We start from the raw sequence: 21,887 nt of genomic DNA on the forward strand, positions 1-21,887 counted from the left end.
ACAGGTTCGATCCCTGGCCCAGCTGGAGTGTATGCGGGAGGCAACCAATTGATGTGTCTCTCTCACATTGATGTTTCTCTTTCTCTGCCTTCCATTCTCTCTAAAAATCAATGGAAAAATATCATTGGGCGAGGATTAACAAAAAATAATAATAGTTTATAAATATAAAAGAAATATGACATTTGAAGTCTTCTCACAGGACTGATGAACACTGTGCCTGTGGTTTTGGCAGCTTAGGTGTCACAGAAGACTTAGTTTCATAACAGAACCCTCTTAAGTAGAGTTATTATTTGGGGTATAGAGAGATGATAAGTGAAATAACTATTTTGTTTTTACATCTTTGATACCAATGACTACCAAGACAACAAATGGTAGATTTCTTTTTAATTCTCGCACTCTCCTTCCAGTTTTACTAAGGTGTAAATGATGCAGAATAATTGTATACATTTAAGGTATACAGCTTATGTTATATTGTGAAATTATTATTATTATAGCCAAGCTAATTAATATATTAATTACCTCACATATAGTTATCCTTTTTTTTTATGGTGAGAACATTTAAGATTTATCCTCTTAACTTTGACTTGGGGTCTAAATCCAACTATTAGTTGTATGACTTGAGATTCCTGAATCTCTTTTCCCTCATCTGTAAAATGGGATAATATCACTATTTTCAGACATTAAATGAGATAATATATGTAAAGTGCCAAGGACAACCCGGCACACAGTGAGTAATGACCACAGGATTGACATGGGCTAAACATTATTAACAAAAGACCAAAAATAACATCCTGGACAGTGGTTTCTAACTCAAAATACCTAAATTCCTAGAGTATATTGTAGTAATAATGGGTCAATCTTGCAGTAGAAGTCTAACATTTTTTTCCAGTGGGTTTCTAGTAAGTGCTGAGAACTTGAAAGCAGTTTAAAAATACAAGCTATCCAATTAGATCTATAGAAAGATAGCTCTAGAAAATACAGTTTAACTAAATCAAATTGCTACTTAAACTATCCTTAGTGGGTGGAATAAAAAAATGAAGTACAGACTTAGTATTTGTAATATAAGATCAAAGGTATTATTCTAATATCTCTTCTGATATGTCTTCAGTGACTTTACCAGTTTATTCAGAACAATGAGTAAATAAACACTGTAAGAAACTGAATGGGAGATCCTTTTAAAATCAATGAAACAGGGCATCCAGTCTTTATCTCCCCTCAGCTAACCTTTCTGTTAATGATATTCACTTCCTGGAAATCCTAAGTGAAACCTAACCTTCAGTGCTTCCATATTGTATGTATCTATTCGAACTTTATCACCAATGCAGACAGTTGAAAAACAGCCCTCTCCCTGTTTTTGGACGCATGGTTCTGTGATAGGTATGAGAGAGCATCTAAAAAAGCAAGTTATCTCTCTCTTCATCACTAATAGGGATACAGAGAAGTTCTGCTTTAGTCTTGGTATTTGGCCCAAACTCTTTTTGACAAGGCATTTAATAAGTATTCCAAAGGCCTAAGCCAATTTGAGCATCACTTGTGGCATTCCTAAACTTGTATGTGATCAGTGATCTTGTGATTGTGTAGCTTCCTTGATATCTAACAATCTCAGTAATGAGAACAATCACATCATTCAGATTTACTGTTATTACCTGAACATTCACTTTCAGATATAAACATTCTAGATGAAATGAAGTGAAATGTCCTTACATGTTTGTGTTATCAATAGCAGAATAAAATGCTGCAGTAATTAATGATGTTTGCAAAGTTAATTTTATGTATAAAATAGTAAAATATTTCAATTATTTAGCAAAATAGATGGCTACTCAATAGGATTAATATATTTAATAGATTACTTTCTCAATAACATGTATCTTTAATTTTTTTATAAAAATTCAAATAATGTAACATAATAATTAGATTTAATAATAATTCAATCTTTGCAGAGTTGTATTATGTACTAACATTTATATATATATTAAAGAAAATAACATTAAAAGAGCTGTATTTAAATTTTAGTTACTTCCATTTAAGTCATAAATCTTTTCAGAAAAAGATGACTTAAAAATATCACCTCAAAATACCAAGAGTTGGATACTATATATAAATTATATAAACAACAGATTAATAATCCAAATATAATTTCTAATCAAAATAATAAAAGATGTTAAGGCCAAACTATTAGAGAAAACTGAGGTACACCAAATTTTTGGGTCAAATTTCAAAATAAAAACCTATAAGAATGTCTTAAGATAACTCCTAAAGTCTTGAGTCTATGAAGGCTAAACACATAAAATGTAAAATTTAATACATGATCCTTTTCTGTATTTGAAGATGAATTTTTGAGATTTGCCTAAACTGAATCCTAGCTCCTTCTAGTAAATACCGAGCTGAAAAATGTTTTTTTGAACTATTTTGTGGCACACAAAAAGGTTAGTGATGTTATTAAATGTGCATATTGAAAGTTGTCTATTTGGTATTTCTGATGTACAGTATAGTGATTGCAGTAGAAATCTAACAGCTTACAGTGAAGAAATTATTCCTGCACTATAATCTTAAACTTTTCAAGTCTTCCTATTACTGTTGACAACAATAAACCACAATGATAATTGATTTTTTTTGGATGAAATGATTCTTCTACCCTAAAAGTTCATTTTATGTTAGTGGTATCTGGCTATTTGGTACATCTGTACTATTAGGTATTTAATGGCCTATCTTTATGCTTCTTAGAGAACCTAGTCTTAGGTTGGTTGAATATTTTTACATTGACAGTTTTAGAAAAATCCCAAGTGCTCTACTTCACAATATTCTCTATTCTTTCTTTCTGTTCTACACAATTCAATATTAAATTATTACTGTTTGTACTGTTCACTGTGTTTATCTTATCTTCTCGCGGGAGAGTTTTTCTTCAAGGATGGCTAATTTAATATTGTATGATGCTTCTTTTGTATTACCCATGTGTCTAGCACAGTGCTGGTCATCTATTGATAATATGTATTTACTAATTCACTAAAATCCAAGATTAGTAGCAACCTTTGGGTTATAATATAATTTTCCTCCATAGTTTAAGCTATTCTATAAATAAACTAGTCAAAGCTAAATATCTCACTGTGTGAGCAAATGAAGGATTGCATTTAATAAAACACCAAAGTAATATTGTTTAGTGGTAGAGAAAATAGACACTATATTTAGATTTAAGACACTATAGGTAAGTCACTTACTTTTTTCATGCCTTAGGTCAGTGGTTGGCAAAATGCAGCTCGCGAGCCACAGTTTGCCGCTCTGCTGACTAATGAGTTTGCCAACCACTGGGATAGGGGTTTAATCACAAGGAACAACAACAGCCTGCAATTATTGGAATCGAGAGTCAGTAGCTCTACCTATGGTTTCTGCAAGGCAATATCATTATAGTTAAAATACTGAAAAATAATAATAATATTAACACCAACCTGAAAGTTCGAACAAGATTTTTAAGTTGTGTATAAATATCTCCTAATGTAATCTGAAGAGGCCCCAAAAGTCCAGGCAATCTGAAAAAAAAACACATTATATTTCTTTTAAAATATAATTTAATTATATAGATTTTTTGGGGTGGAACTTGCCTAAGTCTGGATTTTCCATAAGTAATAATGGCACTTAGGTGAAGGCAGTTAAGCTAGATTATAACTGGTAAGAAGTTATAAGGAAATATTATATTTTGTAATAACCCCACACTCAACTTTGTAGTCTATGCTACAGTGTGAGGCTATGAAATACAAAAATATTATTTTGGCTGCTATCTATATTCTTGTCTCTAGTTTTCTTATCTCTTTACTTTCAAACATTAAGCCAAATGGAAAGAATACTAGGCAAGAGGAAATACCCTCCAAGTGAGAGTAAAAATTGGTATATTTCTAGAGAGCAAGGTGACAACATATACACTAACATTTTAAATGTCGATATTCTGCTGAAACCGGTTTGGCTCAGCGGATAGAGCGTCAGCCTGTGGACTGAAAAGTCCCAGGTTCAATTCCAGTCAAGGGCATGTACCTTGGTTGCGGGCACATCCCTAGTAGGGGGTGTGCAAGAGGCAGCTGATCCATGATTCTCTCTCATCGATGTTTCTAACTCTCTATCCCTCTCTCTTCTTCTCTGTAAAAAAATCAATAAAATATATTTAAAAATAAATAAATAAATAAATAAATAAATAAATAAATGTGGATATTCTTTGACCCACTAACTTTTCCCCGCCAAAATATTTATTCTGCAAAAGTGATCAGATAAGCATAAAAAATATGCTTGTTGTAGGAATATTTTTAGTAATATTAAAGTGGAAACAATGTTCATCAACACATGATTGGTCAAATACATTATGACATACACATATATATAATGGAATATAACAGAATGTTTAAAATGATATGTGGTCCAGCTAACGTGGCTCAGTGACTGAGCATTGACCTATAAACCAGGAGGTCATGGTATAATACCTGGTCAGGGCACATGCCCGATTTATAGGTTCAATCCCCAGTGTGGGGCATGCAGGAGGCAGCAGATCAATAATTCTCATCATTGATGTTTCTATCTCTCCATTTTTGAAATCAATAAAAATATATTTTAAGAATGATAATGTGAATCTATTTTCTTTTTTTTAAATTATATTTTATTGATTTTCCTACAGAGAGGAAGGGGAAGGAATAGAGAGCAAGAAACTTCGATGAGAGAAAAACATCGATCAGCTGCCTCCTGCAGGCTGGGCTGAGGGACATCCCCCTCCCAGTGCATGAATTTCGTGCACTGGGCCTTTAGTATTTAACAGAAATGTATAAGTATGAGAACATATAAAAGGCAAAATTAATAACAGATTTATCATACTTGAAGAGCCTAACATATAAAAGGCACTCAACAAATATTAAAATTACGTATAATTTAAAATGTAAAACTTAGAGAAAGGAATAAGCTGCTCATAATACTATGGCTTCCAAAATGTTTTTGTTCGTTTGAATAAACCACATAATTAAGACTTCTCCACATATATAACACCTTAAGCAAGGACTAAAAACACCTTTCCATCTTTCCTACTAAAGAAAGAAAATGCAGGCTAAAAAGTTCAAAACAGCTCTCATAACTCTGGAAAAAAAGATTGAAAGCTTCTTTTGAAAGAGAAACCAAAGTTGCAATTTTTAAATGTCATTTATGACTGGGCTAATTACAAGAACAGTAATTTCCACCACAGGAAGCTTAAAACTAAAGTGCAAAGTTGAGTTGAACAAAAACTCAAGTTGCTGAGTGTGAAATTGTTCTATGAATATTTATGCAGAGTGAGTTAACAGACTGTTAAAACTTTATAAAGTCTTATTCCGTGTGAAACTGATGTGACACATTTACCACAAATCAGTAACTAAATGGGTCTAGCTTTGATATTTTCCCCCCTGACTTCACTGGATTATTTAGTTGAAGTGAGGTAGTTTGGTTTTCTACTCCCATAATCTCAACCTTCCTATTTACTATGTGCATCTTGTACACAAAACTTAATTTCAGTATTTCCTTGGTAGGATATCTTAAAAATCAAAATTTCTCAGGTGAAGAAATCCATGTAAACCTTTCACATTATTCTTCCCTGTTCAAAATCCAATAACACCTATATATTATGAACCCATAAAGACCTAGTTAACTTAAAAATATTGTAAAAGTGGAATGACAATTACATACTTACACTTTACTCAATTTTTCGAGAACGATGCGTTTTCTAATCTGGTTCTGAGAACTTGAATCTATCAGTGGAAAGGTGGGATCGTGCTGAGTCACATTTTTAAACAAAACAAAATAAAAACATGAATTTACATTCTTTTATAAGAATAATTAACATTAAAATACAAAAATTAACACCTGTGGTATGGCAGAATGAAACCTAGACTTGAAATTTATAAAATTTAAATTCTAGTATCAGTTCAGTCATTAGGTTTATGAAAACTTGCCTGAATCATGTGCCCACTTTTGAGTATTTCCTCATCTGCATTAAAAGGAATACTAATACCTTCTTCATTGAATGAGAAAATGCATACAAAAAGACTTTGTAAACTACTAAATACTACGTAAATGTAGGAAATTAAAGGATAAAATTAGCAAATAATATAAATATATTATGGGGAATTCCGCTTCTAGAAATGGCAAACAAGAAATGGCAAACCACTCCTCCTGCTGAGAACTGAAAAGGCTGGGGGAAAAACGCGTTTGAAAGCGTCAGACTGCTAACAAGGCAGTAAAGAATTATGGCTGAGATTCTGGAGAGGTAATTCCAGAGAGGCCACTGACTAATTTCAGAAGAGACAATTTAGAAACTGAGAACCCAAGCATTGCTCTTCTAATAGCCATCGGGGCATGCCAAGGAAGGAGAGGCACCAGCAACACGCCCCAAGTGAGGGACCAGGACTTAGAAGGATCACACTCTAGGAGTAAGAATGAATAGGAAACAGGCTGGCTCTTACAGGGACTGAAGCCCATCTCCAAATCATTATAACTCCTGATTGGATTAAGGAGATTTGGCACTAATACAAATCTGCCAGAAGCAAACATAAATACATTCTAGAGGAAGATGCGTTAGCCGAGGCCTCAAATTATCTCTGTAACTTCTACTATACAATGTTTGCTACATAATGAAACACTAAAACAATGTGACCGAAATAAGAAACATTAGTCCATAAAAGTCAATCCTCAGGGAATCCAGATAATGAAGTTATCAGTTTTATTTAAAATAAATGTTCAATATATTCAAAGAAATGAAACAGTGCTCAACTCATTAATCACCATAGAAATGTAACCAAAAAGCAATGCCACCAGAATGGTGAAAACTAACAATATCAAGTATTGTGAAAGTATGTAGTCATGGAAACTCTCATAGTATGGTAGGGGAATATAAACTGCCACAGCCATTTTGGTAAACCATTTATCATTATCTAGCATAGTTGCATGTATACCACACATTATGATCCAGAAATTCTAGTCCTAGATACATACCCAACAGAAATGCATGCGCATTAGCAGAGAGATATATAAGAAAGTTCATACAGCAGTTGATAATAGTCTCAAATTGAAACAGCCTAAATGCTCATAAATATAAATAAATTATTTATAAATAAATAATTTCTATAATGGAATACCATCTATACTAATAAAAGGGTAACATGCAAATCAGCCGGGACACCCTCACAGTAACGAACGAATAGCAGGCTGCATAGGGCGACAAGGCCAGCAGGGGGGTTAGTGAGGGACGACCAAATGACTGAACAGCAGGCTGCATGGGGGACCAGGGGAGCGGGGAGGGGGGGGGGGGGAGGGAGACAGTGAGGGCCAACCAAACAACCAAACAGCAGGCTGTGTGGGGCAACCAGGCTGGCAGGGGGGGCAGTTAGGGGCGACCAGGTTAGTAGAGAGGGGGCAGTTAAGGGTGACCAGGTCGGTGGCAGGGGGCAGTTAGGGATGATCAGGCCAGCAGGCGGAGGCAGTTAGGGCTGATCAGGCTGGCGGGGGAGGGGGGGGGAAAGCAGTTAAAGCAATCAGGCAGGCAGGCAGGTGAGCAATTAGGAGCCAGCAGTCTCAGATTGTGAGAGGGATGTCCGACTCCCGGTTTAGGCCTGATCAAGGGTTCTGGATTGGAGAGGGTGCAGGCTGGGCTGAAGGACCTCCCTCCCCATGCATGAATTTCATGCACTATGTCTCTAGTGTAGCAATAAAAGAATAAAACTAGAGTTAACAAATAAGTGATTCACAAACATAATGTTGCAAGAACTAAATTAGACACCAACGAACATATACTGTGTGAATTCATTTATATATAGTTCAAAATTGGCAAAACTTATCTGTGCTATTATAATAGTAATTCATTTTGGAAAGAGGTAATGCCTAGGAGAAGAGATAGCGTGGCTCTGGCTTACTCAAATTTTTGTCTGGGTAGTGCTCATTTATGATAATTCAATGAGCTACAGTATTGAGCTATACTTCAATGGAAAAGTTCTAAAACGTTATGCAACAGAGGAGCAGTCAAAGTTCAGGAATTAATTTTTCCTTCTTAAGGCTTGTAAGCACAAAAATGATAAAACAAGTTATGTACTAAGATAGGTTTATACAGCTGACAAAAATTAATGTTTCTTCAAACTTAAAATAAAAGTTATAGATACTGTCTAATAATACAGTTGAAGTGATTTCAAATATAGTACTGAGTTAGGTAATATTCTCAAGAAATATAAAAAATTTCTAAACTGTTACATTTTCACTTTCATCTTCTTTCTAAATCTCCAAATGTTTTCAAAGCCACATTTATTCAGAAGTCTTTAGTAACAAAGTTTTGTGGTTAAAACCAGATTATTGCCTACTCCTCTTTATATCAAATGACTTCAATTCCCAAACTACACATCAACCAAAATGGGGTATTAGAAATACTGAAAAATCTCCCTGAACCTCAGTGGCATACATTCAGTCTCCATATATAATTACTGTTTATTGAGTACCAATTATATGACAGGCACTGTGATAAATGCTTTATACTTATTATCTTTAAAACACGTAACAACTGAGCAAGAGAAGCTACTTACAATCCCATTTACAGATAAGCAATCAAATTCAAGAACTAACTTTTCATACAGCTAGTAAAGGACAGAGCAGATATTCAAATCTAGGTCTTACCTGAATGTGTTATTTCCATTTTCTCTATTATTTCCCAATAAGTCTCCTTTAATATATTATTTTCATTTATAATATCTTAAATGGGCATGTTTGCCAAATATTATACAAACAAATATCTTACCACTCAACTCCATTGCATACAGCCCCACTGAAAATAACACAAAGATATGTACTTCATGTAGAAATCGGAAAGAATACATATAAAGAAAAAACAAGCCTCTTTACAGGTTCTACATATATACGAACTATGTTTAAAGAAAGTTCTGTCCCACAATTAGAGCCTATTTCTACATTACAGAAAAATGTTCCACATTTATGAAAATTTTCAGGGGCAAACTTCAACTTATTTGGAAAATAGTAATGACATTACTAGAAATGGCATTTTAAATGAAAAGACTGACCAACTAAAAAAGCCTTCTGAAAATTTAACAGCTATCTCTCCAGTATTTTTCTTCCTGGTCTAAGATTTGCTATGAATGTTCCATATGTTAGCAATAAAGAAAACTCATCACCATTAAGACATACCTCTTGTGAGTCTTGCGATTTGGTGGTTTCTTCATTTAAAACGTATTGTCCTCTATAAAACTCTCTGATCCTTAGGTTTAATGTTTCAGTTTCCTTCTTCAAGCTCTCATAACTTGGCAGTGGTTTAATGGCTGTATCTGAGGTCCTGAAAGGCAAAGACGCATCCAAGCTGTCCTGAGATTCCCGCAAGGTGAGGGAATGACTATCTGGGTCAGAATTTATGTCATCTTCATCAAGCTCTTCTTCTTTAACCAGAGGGACTGACGAGGGTTTTAGACACACAGAAGCATAATTCTGGCCATACAAAAACTTCAAGGTTTCTTCTGTCTTCCACTCAATCAAAGTCTCCTTTAGTACTTTAAGTAAGTTTGTCTTTGCAACTTCAGGACACACCTGCACTGAACTAGAAGCTGTCCTGGAAACTTGGTTTGATTTGACAAATTTCCTCTTAAAATGCTCAGCACTTTTCTTACTTATGCCTACTAAAGTTATTTCTGAACTATTGTATTTCTTTTCAGGAATTTCTGAAGCATCTAATTTTTCTCTTGAAGGACTATTTAAAGAAACCTGAGTATTTACCTTCTGTAAAGGAAGTTCACAAGGAACAGCTTTCTCCTCACTATCTAATCTGCAATTGCCTAACTGCTCAGTAATATTTATTACTGCCTGTTCTTTGTCTTCTTGCTTGAAGTTAGATTTTTGACAAGCTTTCTTTTTCATGATGCTTTTTTTGTGAAGCTGTTGCCTTATACCCTTTGCGTTTGGTTTGTTTCCTGGTAGAATGGAGGAAACAAAGTCTTGCTCATTATCACTGCTACTATCGCTATGAGTGCTAGAAAAATTAGATTCATACTGCTTCTCAATATGGCCAGGATTGTCAACATCTGATGTTTTAATGGCCTTATTGAATAACTGTACTTCTTCTCCAGAATGGCCACTGTAAAAGAAAGAAACAAACTAACTGTAACAGAAAAGCAGAATGTCCCATGTATTTACACTTTGTACCTTTCAAGGTAGATATTTTTATTCCTTATGCAAAGCCTTATTTCTAGGCTTACATAAGTAAAAGCTTGTACACATACCAGTACACACACACTTCAGAAAAAAGCTATAATTACATAATTTCTTCAGTTCTTATTCGATATCATTATCTTCTTTCTTGTCCTTTCCCTATAATTATTTTTTAAATGTTAAAAGAGCCCAGACCAGTGTTGCTCAGTGATTAGCACATTGGCCTGAGCACTGAAGGGTCATGGGTTCAATTCCTGTTCAAGAGTACATACCTGGGTTGCAGGTTCAACCCTGCCTGGTTTGGGCGAGTGCGAAAGGCAACCAATCGATGTCTCTTTTTTACATTAATGTTTCTCTCTCTCTCACTCTCTCTCCAACCCCTCCCTCTCTTTCTTCCACTCTCTCAAAATAAATAAATTAATTAATTAATAAGAATAATAGCAACAACAAAACAACCTATTGAATTAGTTTTTATTTTAGCCTGATCCATTTCTGTTTCATATATCCTTTTTCTAAAAGAAGGGTTTCTTTTGAGAACTTCATTACTGGTTTCTCAAACAAGCAAAAAAGCATATATTTTTATATATGTACACACACACACACACATACACTTACATATTACAGGGAACTTTGTTTAGGCTTTGAAAGATATAAATATAAAAAGAGATGTTTAAACATTTTCCAACTCTAACTGATAATAATACAGAAAGTTCCAAAGAATGAAAAACACAAGGAAGTCAGTCACAATAAAAAATAAAGTTGGAAAAATCAACATTTATCAATGAAAGATATTTACATTTTAAACTCTAGAATTACAACATAATGCTAAAAACAAGTTTTCCCTTTGACTATATTTCTTCAATTTTCAGGTTTAAAAAATATTAAGAATTATGAAAGAGTGAAGGCAAAGAGTAGCTTTGTCTATACAATTTTGAGGTAAAGAAGGATAGATGAGCAGTTACTCTTACACAAATGCAACGATAAGAACTTTAAAGATCCAAATGAGGAGGATTCTGGATCAAGAAGCATGTACAGGGGAATGAGTGTATGGAAACTGCTTTCTGTGCAATTTTTCTTTAAACCTAAAACTGCTCCTCCAAAAGGCTATTACATTTTTAGAAATGATTTTTAAAAATAAAGTAAAAGAATGCAGCAGTTTAATAAAAGTATGTAGGATTGGGGAGTAAAAGAAGAAAAACAGAGTTGAAGGTAAGGTTGTGAATGGAAATGGAGAAAAGATGGCAAGTTTATTCAGTAGTAGATAAAATTTTTTATTTAGAATCTAGCCTATATCATAAGAGACTTGTCTCTTGTACATATAATTTAAAAAAAAAATAGAACAATTAAGCTTTCATATATTTCAGACTCTTCCCTGGATTTGAAGTTATTATGTTTTTCTGTACTACTTTGACTATAAATTAAAGAAATATATCAATAAGTCAGTATCTCTCACTTTATGGCTCAAGTCCATGTAACTAAGGTAATGACTAATAACCAGGAAAATTTATTCTCAGAGATAAAAGGACGTATTTTGAGAGATGATTACGATTGGGAAAGCAATATCATGAAGGGATTTTAGGGGGGGAAAAATCACAACTTGGAACCTCTATTATTAATGCTTTAGACACACTTTCAAATAATTAAATAACAGATACATTAATGTTTTGAAATTCTATAAGGCTATAAAAACCTTTCAACAAATGTTAATTGGCACAATCTGGTTGACAAAGCAGCATATTATCTCAGATGGAAGCTGTGTTTGAGTCATATTTCAACAGGTTCAATTAGACTTTCTTGGTAGAAAGAGCTGTACAATAAATCATACAGAGCAAACACATCATCTTACCATCAGAAAAGAAAAAGCTGTACAAGGCAAATATTTCTTTATGTGGGCTAGAATGGGCACTTACATAATACATCAGTACAGGAAGTCCCAGAGCCCATACCACCTGGTTTACTCTTAATGTTTTTATTAACATGAATATATATAGAAGGTAAGTGATACTGATTCAACCATACCTTTGTCCCTCCTGTAGCAGCTGAATATCAGGGTGCCTGTGACCAACACACAGAAATAGAAAATTGAAGGTAACTGATATGTCAAATATATTCAAGTGTTTACTATAATTACATTGGAGAGAAAATATAAAGAGTTTTTAAAGAAAAAAATTAATGGATAAAGTACTATGAAACTCATCCACAAGAAATCTGGGTTAATATCTCTACCCCAAATTTAGTAATAATTTAGTTCAAATTCCATGAGCCAAATAAAGTTTTCCCTGTCTAATCTGCTAATGTAAATCACTCCCTCCTCTAAATTGCAATGTACAATTAATATATATTAATTATGTCCTCTTTTATGACCTAATACTAGAATATTACCTAAATGTCTTACTTTTCATGTTTAATTCAGATTTCTTAAATAAACAACAAGCTCTTTGAGGGCAGATATTATAGAAGCTCTTGTATTTCCTTTATTGGTTAGTAAAATTTTTTGCCCTAATTTCTGATAAAGCAGTTATATTATAGTATAGATGTAAACTATGTATACAGATGGTTTAATTTAACTAGAAGAAAAATTTTGCTATGCAATACCAGTAATCACATTTGGCTGAGCATCATGATGTTAAAAATGGGGAAGAAAAAGCTCTTAGAAAGCCAGGTATACTAGTAAAAAGGAACAAATATAAAAGCAAATAAATCCAAGAAAACAAGAAACCTGTAACATACTTCTAAAGTGACTCAGAAAAAGTGCTTTCTGAAGACTATAAAATGGATTAAACAAAAGTAAGTTTACAAATAAATAAATAAATGAAATGATATTCCATGTTTATCAACAGGAAGACTCAATATTGTTAAGATGTCAACTTCATCTATAGATTCAATGCAATCCAACCATAATTTCAGCAAATTATTTTGTTGATGTCAACAAATTTATTCTATTTTTATTCTAATGTTTTTATATAGAGGCAAATACCCAGATTAGTTAACACAATATTGAAGGAGAACAAAGTTGGACAACTAACATTACCTGACTTCAAGTCTTACTATCCTACCTAATAAGAGTAATATGCAAATTAACCACCACTCTGCTACACTCACAAGCCACATCCAACAGCCAATCAGAGCAAGTATGCAAATAAACCCATCAAGATGGCTACAACCCCAGAGAGCAGGAGGGAGGCTTGGGTTTCCTAGGCAACGGGAACATCCTCTAGACTAGGGGTGTCGAACTCAATCAGAGAAGGGGCCAAAATCTAAAATCCAGCCTAAATCGCGGGCCGAATGGTTTACCGAACAGTCATAAACTGACAATGTCATAAACTGACAGCGGAGTGCAGTGATGACAGCGCGGTGCGGGCCACATTGCAAGGCCTGGCGGGCTGGATTTGGCCCGCGGGCCTTGTGTTTGACACATGTGCTCTAGACGCAGGCTGCTCCTAGCCTGTAGGCCCATAGGCCCTGAGCAGCAGGGGTCCCAGACGACCCCCTGGCCACTTGGAGCCTATGAGTGCAGGTGCCAAGCAGTTGGGGGTGGGGCGGGAACGTCCCTGCATCACTCTGCCCCCACCTGCAGCCACTTGGGAATGCTCCAGCACCAAGCGGCAGTTTGGATCCATGCCCCCAGCCTGGGGTCTCCGGCCAGCAGCAGCATGGGCACCCATGTGGCAATCGGGCCGCGCCCCCAGCCTGAGGTCTCAGGCTGGCAGAGGCATGGGGATCCACGGAGAGATTCCCTCGTGGCCCAGCCTGGGTTCACAGCCACTGAGTCACACCAGCCTGGCAGATATGGAGGAATCTTAATTCTTTTTATATATATATTTTATTGATGTTTTACAGAAAGGAAAGGAAAGGGATAGAGAGCTAGAAATGTCTATGAGAGAGAAATATCGATCAGCTGTCTTCTGCACAGTCCTCACTGGATATGTGCCCCCAACCAAGGTACATGGCCTTGACTGGAATCGAACCTGGGACCCTTGAGTCTGCAGGCCATTGTTCCATCCACTGATCCAAACCAGTTAGGGCTGTCCAATATGTTAAAGAAAAAACCCTAACTAATAAAGAGGAAATATGCAGGGGAGAGCATTTGGGGCAAACCGGACTGTCAAGGGAGGGCAGTTGGGGACGATCAGGCCAGCAGGAGAGCAGTTAGGTGTCAATCAGGCTGGCAGGGGAGTGGTTAGAGGGTAATCAGGCTGGCAGGCAGAAGCAGTTAGGGGCAATCAGGCAGGCAGGCAAGCAGTTGGGAGCCAGCAGTCTAGGATTGTGAGAGGGATGTCCGACTGCCTATTTAGGCCCAGCAATCCAACATCCCTGAGGGGTCCCAGATTGGAGAGGGTGCAGGTTGAGCATGAATTTCATGCACAGAGCCTCTAGTGGTCATATAAGAGACCCCTCTATTCTTAGGAAATACCCACTGAAATACTTAGGGGCAAAGGGCCATAATTTATATAGTTTACTCTCAAATACTGATGCAAATGGAAGTAAAATATTAACAATAGGAAAACCTGAGTACAGGGTATATGGATGTTCCTTGTACTTTTGTTAGTTTTAGAATTTTTGGTAAGTTATATAATAAATCACTTCTAAATTAAATGTCAAGGAAATACATGTAATTAAGTCACTAAGGTGTTGGGGTTTACTATTGTCACAGCATAGTCCATACTTTCTTGATGGAATTGGGAATTTATTGCAGGCTAGCAAGTTAATTTAGTGGATGAGGGAAGAGTTTCTAGAGGAAGATGGTTTGAAAAATAAGTAGGAATTAGCCAGTGAAGAGGGAGGAGCATTCCAAGCAGTGAAACTATATGAAAGCCAGCAGTAAGAGATAGTACATTCATGGGACAGAAAAAATTCAACATGGCAAGGACTTAGAGTTTGGAGAGGGAAGAGGTGAGAAATGAAGCTGGAGATGTGGACGGCCAGGTCCGTAAGGGCCATATAAGCATGTTAAGGCATTTGGACTTCATACAAAGGGCAACACAAAACCATGAAGAGTTTCAAGCATTTTAAAATGGATTGGTAGGGAAGAAGGCTACCTCAGAAAAGGTCAATGGGTATTGGCCACAGGGATGGAGAGGTGTGGGAGATGTGAGGTTTGAAAGCCAATGGGAGATGAAGTCTAATGTTCTGGGTGATTGATGAGTGAGAAATGGGAAGAGTGAATAATTCCCTAATCTGGCTAGGGGAATCTGGTATATGTTGCTACCATGTTTCCCCAAAAATAAGACATCCTCCGAAAATAAGACCTACTTACAGGTTTCCTTCTGAGTGAAATATAAGGCATCCCCAAAAAAATAAGGCCCCCCCTAGGAATCACAAGAAATTCACCAGGAAATTCAGGAATTGGATTGTTATAATGATGTTCCAGAAGATGAGGACATGATTGTCATTGAATAAATGAGTAAATTCTTGATACTGTAGGATTCACAGTTTGTCTGGTTTGTGTTGACAACTACCGTACTACCATACCGTATACAGGTAATAAATTTCCTTTATTTTCATTTAACAATAAATGTGTACCGTATTCTTCTTCATGGAAAAATAAGACATCCCCTGAAAATAAGACCTAGCGCATCTTTGGGAGTGAAAATTAATATAAGACACTGTCTTATTTTCGGGGAAACAGGGTACCATTCTCAGTGGTTGAGCACCAATCTATGAACCAGGAAGTCATGGTTCAATTCTCGGTCAAGGCACATGCCTGAGTTGTGGGCTGGATCCCCAGTTTGGGGCATGCAGGAGGCAGCCAATCAATGATTCATCGTTGATGTTTCTATCACTCTTTCCTTCTTCCTTCCTCTCCGAAATCAATAAAAACATTAAAAACAGAACAAAAACAAAAAAAGAAAAAGAGTCTTGGCTGGTGTGGCTTAGTTGGTTGGAACGTTGTCTGTACACTAAAAGGTGGCTGATTTGACCCCCAGTAGGGGGTGTGCAGGAGGCAACTGATTGATGTTTCTCAAATTGATGTTTCTCTCTCTCTCTCTTAGCTCCCCTTCTTCTCTCACAAAAAAAAAGAAAAAGAAAAAAAGAAAGAAAAACAAATATATACATATGGCAAACAAACATATACAAAGATGCTCTACATCATCTCATCAGAAAAATGAAAATTAAAATGAAGCACCACTATATACCTATTAGAATAGCCCACATTCAGAACACTGACAAAATCAAAGGGTCTAAATGTTTGTGTACCCCCCGCCCCAAATTGATATATTACATCCTAATGCCCAGTGTGATGGTATTAAGAGGTGAAGACTTTGGGAAGTAATTAGGTCATGTTGGCAAAGCCATCATATATGGGATTATGAACACCAGAAAGATCCCTTCCCATTCCACCATGTGAGGCTATATATAACTAGAAGTCTGCAACCCAAAATAGGGTCCTTACCTAATCATCCTGACATCCTGATCTCAGACTTCTAGTCTCTGTATTATAACTATGAGAAAAAATTACTGTTGCTTATATGACACCCACTCTGCACTATTTTGTTACAGTAGCCCGAAGAAACTAAGACATGCACCAAATACCTTAACAGAGACCTCACCACAGAAGAGATACATAGGCTAAATGAACATATAAAAAGATGCTCCACCTCATATGCCATCAGAGAAATGCAAATTAAAACAAAAATGAAATAGCACTCCATACCTATTAGCATAGCCAAAATCCAAAATACATCAAATGCTGAATTACTGGTAAAATGCAAAATAGTAGAGCACTTTGGAAGACATTTCAATGATTTCTTACAATACTGACCATACTCTTACCATACAACCCACAAATTATGTGCCTTGGTATTTATCCAAAGGAGTTGAAAACTTATATCCATATAAAAACTTGCACATGGATATGGATATTTATAATAGCTCTACTCATAACTGCCAAAACTTGGAAGCAACTAAAATGTCCTTCATTGGGTGAATGGATAAATAAGCTGTGCTATATACAGACAGTGGAATATTATTCTGCATTAAAAAGAAATGAGCCATCAACTATGAAAAGACATGAAGAAAACTTAAATGCATATCACTAAGTGAAAGAAGCTAGTCTGAAAGGCTATCTACTATTAATAATTCCAACCATATAACATTCTGGAAAGGGTTAAACTGTGAAGACAGTAAAAAGATCGGGAATTTGGGGTGGGGGTAGGGAGGGTGGAAGGACGAGGTGGAGCTCAGAGGATTTTAGGGCCTGATATTATCAATGGTGGACACAAGCCGACATACATTTGTCCAAACCATAGAATGTACAGCACCAAGAGTGGACCCTAATGTAAACCATGGACTTTGGTGATAAGAACATGTTGATGTAGGCTCATCAAATTTAATAAATGTATCATTTTGAAGGAGGAGGTTGCTAATAGGGGAGGATATGATTTATGTGGGGGCAAGAGGCATATGGGAGATCTCTGTACCTTCTTCTCCATTTTATTGTAAACCTAAAATGGCTCTAAAAAGTTAATTGTTAGCGGGGGGAAAGTAAATATAAGGAAGCAGAAAGCATTAAAGATAAGCTAAGACACTGAGCATAAATTCCATTTAAAGGGCAAAATAGGGCTGCAATAAAGATCATATTACAAAAACCTTCAATTAAAAAACATCAAGCTAAATGGCTAGATAGAACAAGAAATCATTTGAGTTATGGCATTTAAAGACAACCAGAGAAAAATGTCAGTTACAAGTATCCTACCTAATAATAGAGTAATATGCAAATTAACCAATATTCTACTACACCACAAGCCACACCCACCAGCCAGAGTATGTAAATTAACCCAACAAAGATGGCAGTTGATTTGCATATGCGGAGGAAGGGAGGAGTGAAGACAGAAGACAGCATAGAAGGAAGAGGGAAGGAAAGTGGAAAGCAAGGTGGCTGCTGGAGGGAAAGCACTGGCAGAGTGTGGGATGGGGCAGGTTGAAGCGCACAGAGGTGGCGCGTGGCTGCGGAGGCGGGGGAAGGCAGCGAGGACAGCGGGGGCAGTGGGGCGGGTAGGCGCAACGGTGGTGGCAGTGTGCGCAAGGCCATGGAGACAGTGGCAGAGGTGGCCATGGGCGTGGTGGGGCGGGTGGGACAGGGTGGGGTCCTGTCCCACCCCGTCCCACCCCACCCCACCCACCCTGCCCCTCTCAGCAGGAGAGGTGGGAGGGTGGGAGAGGTGGCGGTGGCAAGCCAGAGTCTTTCAAGAATATTCCAGCAACAGGTCACTAATCTATATATATAAAAGCCTAAGTGACCGAACGACTGAATGACCAGTCGACCGGTCCCTATGAAGTGCACTGACCACCAGAGGGCAGATGCTCAATGCAGGAATTGCCTCCTGGTGGTCAGTGTGCTCCCACAGCCAAGCTCCCTTGGCCAGCCAACCTCCCGAGGTCCCTCCCCCAAGTGAGCCAGCCCCGATCGCCCTGATGAGGACTGGGTGAGACAGCCCTGATTGGCCCAATTGCCGGCCAGGCCAAGGGACCCCACCCATGCATGAATTTGTGCACCAGGCCTCTAGTTTCTCTATATAATTAAAACATCACAGCATTAGGCATATAACTCTTACCTAGATAACCCACTCATCTTTTGTTCAGTTTCAAGCATAGGAGGCACTGCAGACTCTCTTGACAATCCTCTTCTTAGTTATGGGAGGCACTGCTAACTGACAAAGGCATTCTTTTCGACTATTCTCCTTTCCAGTGCCACACACCAGAGGCATACAAGATGAAACAAGGATTTGGCATCCCTGCTCTAGAGACTGCCCTGCAGTTCAGGAATTTTCCAAGAAAGATAATAAAAACATATAAAAGGAAAAGGCAGAATAAGGCAATGGCAGTGAGTTGCCTGAGAGTAAAAATTTAATCTATTTTTTCCTCCTTCCTTAAAGTCCCTCAGCCAATTGAGGAGTATGCTTTCCCAATCATCCAAATTATTCTGTTTACCCTACTTCTTCCCACTCACTAAAACTATAATCATAGAAGCTACCATGGTTTGGTCTTTCTCAAAGAAAACAAATGACACTGCTTGGGTGGTGATTAGCCTTGACTGCTACAGGGATATTTATAACTCCCTTGTAGAGGTTTTTTTTTGGCCTAAATAATATGCTAAAGTTTACAATTGTGTTTTATTCCCGGTTGACAACGTTCTCCCACTTCCACTTTAGTTCTCTCACTCTTATTATCACATTTCCTGGTCCAAGTCTTCATGCCTAAAATTATGAAGGTTCAGTACTATGTAGCTGTCTGGCATTTGGTCCTCTGGGGTCTGAGTATCACTGTAAGGAAGAAAGTATGTGCAGATACAGTGATTCTCAATTGGATCCTTACACTAAATGGCTAACCTGCAAATACAGAGTATATTCCATCATTCAACAAATTCCTAATTATATAAAATTATGAACTATTATATGTATGGACCATGAGGGGTATGGTGGTACAAAGAATAGTTTCCTATTCATCAGGATCTTATAATTTAGTAGAAGGAAAAACACATATTCTAAGAACTTTATAAATATTAATCCTTATAAGAATCATATACCTGCTATTATCATCCTATTACAGATACAAAGACTTAGTACCAAAGTCATTTGCTGAAAGTCACACAGCTCATAATTGGCAAAGCCAGCAATCAAACACCAACAGCATAGCTCATGAGAACTACACTGTTGCATCACTAATTTCATGAGTACTTGATAAGTAACAGGAGAGATGTATGAGCTGCCACAGGAAATTAGAGAATTTTTAAACACTTCCTGCTGAGCTAATGAAAAAAAGCTTCAGATTCAGCTGGGTCTATAAAGATAGATATAGTTTGTACAGTAAGGCATTTGAAGCTAATACTATGTATTTTACTTTGATGTTTTACTTCACTCTTCCTTTTCCTCTTTCCTTTCTTATGTTTTCCTTTTAGCAAATGTACCCCATCTTTTTAACCCTGTTCTTCAATTGTACAGCCCTGTCTCCTTTCAATAAAAGCCTTCTTTAAAGAAATCTGCACTCATCATTTTCTATTCAATCATCAACTCTTTGCCTCCTGGAATATATTTCCTCTATTTCAGTAGAGTAGGCATTTACTCTACTGAAATAACTCTCAATGACATAACTAATTACTATAGGACTACTAAATTTAATTGATATTTTTCAGGATTCTTTTGCTTTTTAAAACAGAAGAAAAAGAATCTATATAAAATATCTAGAAACAACAATTACTAGTTGTGCTATTGTTGTTTTTAACCATTAGACAGAAAAATGAAACAAAGGAAATTTGGAAAATAGTAGCTTGTAAACTATATTGAGTTTTTACAACAGGGGTTAAGCAAAGTTGGTATTCTCACAACTTTTGCAGTATTTTCTGACTTTGGTTAGAGGCAGCATGTTGTAGAAAGAGCTTAGACTTTGAAAGACCTAACTTCAGACCCTAGATTTACTACTTGTTAGCTGTAGTGATCTTAGGAAGTCAGCTAACCTCTGAAAGCTTCCATTTCCCCCTCTATAAAAAGTTATGTTATGTGAGGATTAAATGAAATGATACATAAAACCACGTAACAGAAAGTGTGGGAAGATGAAAAAGTTCGAGAGATGGATGGAGGTGATAATTACAGGGCAATATGATAGTACTTGATACCACTGAACTGTACACTTAAAAACGAAAAATGGTTAAAAGGGTAAAATTTGTTATATATTTTACCACAATTTTTAAAAATCTACCTACCATATAGTAGGCACTTACTATATTCTAGTTTTCCCCTTGCCTTCTTTAGAGATTAATTTTTAAAAATATATTTTTATTGATTTTTTACAGAGAGGAAAGGAGAGAGATAGAGAGCTAGAAACGTCGATGAGAAAGAAATACCGACCAGCCACCTTCTGCACACCCCCCACCAGGGATGTGCCCGCAACCAACGTACATGCTGCCTCTGACCGGAATCGAACCTGGGACCTTTCAGTCCGCAGACCGATGCTCTACCACTGAGCCAAAAACCGGTTTCGGCAGAGATTGAATTTTTTTTAACTCATTTTTTTTCTCAAAGAATATCAAATTGTGTAGCTGGAGATTTCTCATAAAACTATCTTGAATTGTAAGCATGATTTAGAATAAAGTTTACATTTTGATTTCCCCGATTCAGCCATACTTAAACCTCATTATTTGAAACTATTTGCCTCCAAAATCTTGAAATAAGAGTTTTCCGTCTCTGACCACAACCTCTATCTCATCTACAGCTATCACTCCTAAGTGTGCTTTGTGACCTCATTTTGACCTCCTGCCTCTACATTAGCTCTGTCCTTCTAGGTTGGCAGACCCTCATTAAATTTGTTTTCTTGAGTTCTACAATTATGAGTTACAGTATTGTCCTCTCAATAATCCCAGATTCTTTCTCCCTAAACCTTCTACAGTTCACATGTCATCCTTTTTTTTTTCTGAGCTTAGGTTGCTAAACATTATTGGGTAAGTCCTCAAATAAGACGTTTAGCACTTTAAACAAGCTGTCTTATTTAATTCAGTTCTCACAACATCTTTCTAAGTATCTTTTATTCCCTTAAAAGTTTTTGTTGTCCTGGAGATAATTCTCAATTTAACTGAAATAAGCTCACTTCAAAAACCAAAATTAGTAATCATGTTAGTTAAGGGTATTATTAAATACGCTTCAAGCTTGTTCTTCATAAATGTTTTCATATTATTTTACTAAAGTATAAATTAGATGATTAAT

At 36.5% G+C, this 21,887-nt stretch overlaps 1 protein-coding gene across 1 annotated transcript in view; it reads right to left on the reverse strand.

The window, feature by feature from the left end:
• The window catches only part of RPAP2 (RNA polymerase II associated protein 2), a 91,700-nt gene that overhangs the window by 52,649 nt on the left and 17,164 nt on the right, over positions 1 to 21,887 (reverse strand). The window contains exons 7-10 of the mRNA XM_084873419.1: positions 12,211 to 12,246; positions 9,181 to 10,117; positions 5,690 to 5,772; positions 3,444 to 3,524 (exon numbers count right to left, since the gene is read on the reverse strand). Coding sequence (XP_084729545.1) covers positions 3,444 to 3,524; positions 5,690 to 5,772; positions 9,181 to 10,117; positions 12,211 to 12,246 — 1,137 coding nt within the window. The remainder of the gene's footprint in view (positions 1 to 3,443; positions 3,525 to 5,689; positions 5,773 to 9,180; positions 10,118 to 12,210; positions 12,247 to 21,887) is intronic.

Source organism: Pipistrellus hanaki, assembly GCF_964339955.1.
Source record: "Pipistrellus hanaki genome assembly, chromosome: 2".
In the NCBI taxonomy this organism is placed as follows: domain Eukaryota; kingdom Metazoa; phylum Chordata; class Mammalia; order Chiroptera; family Vespertilionidae; genus Pipistrellus; species Pipistrellus hanaki.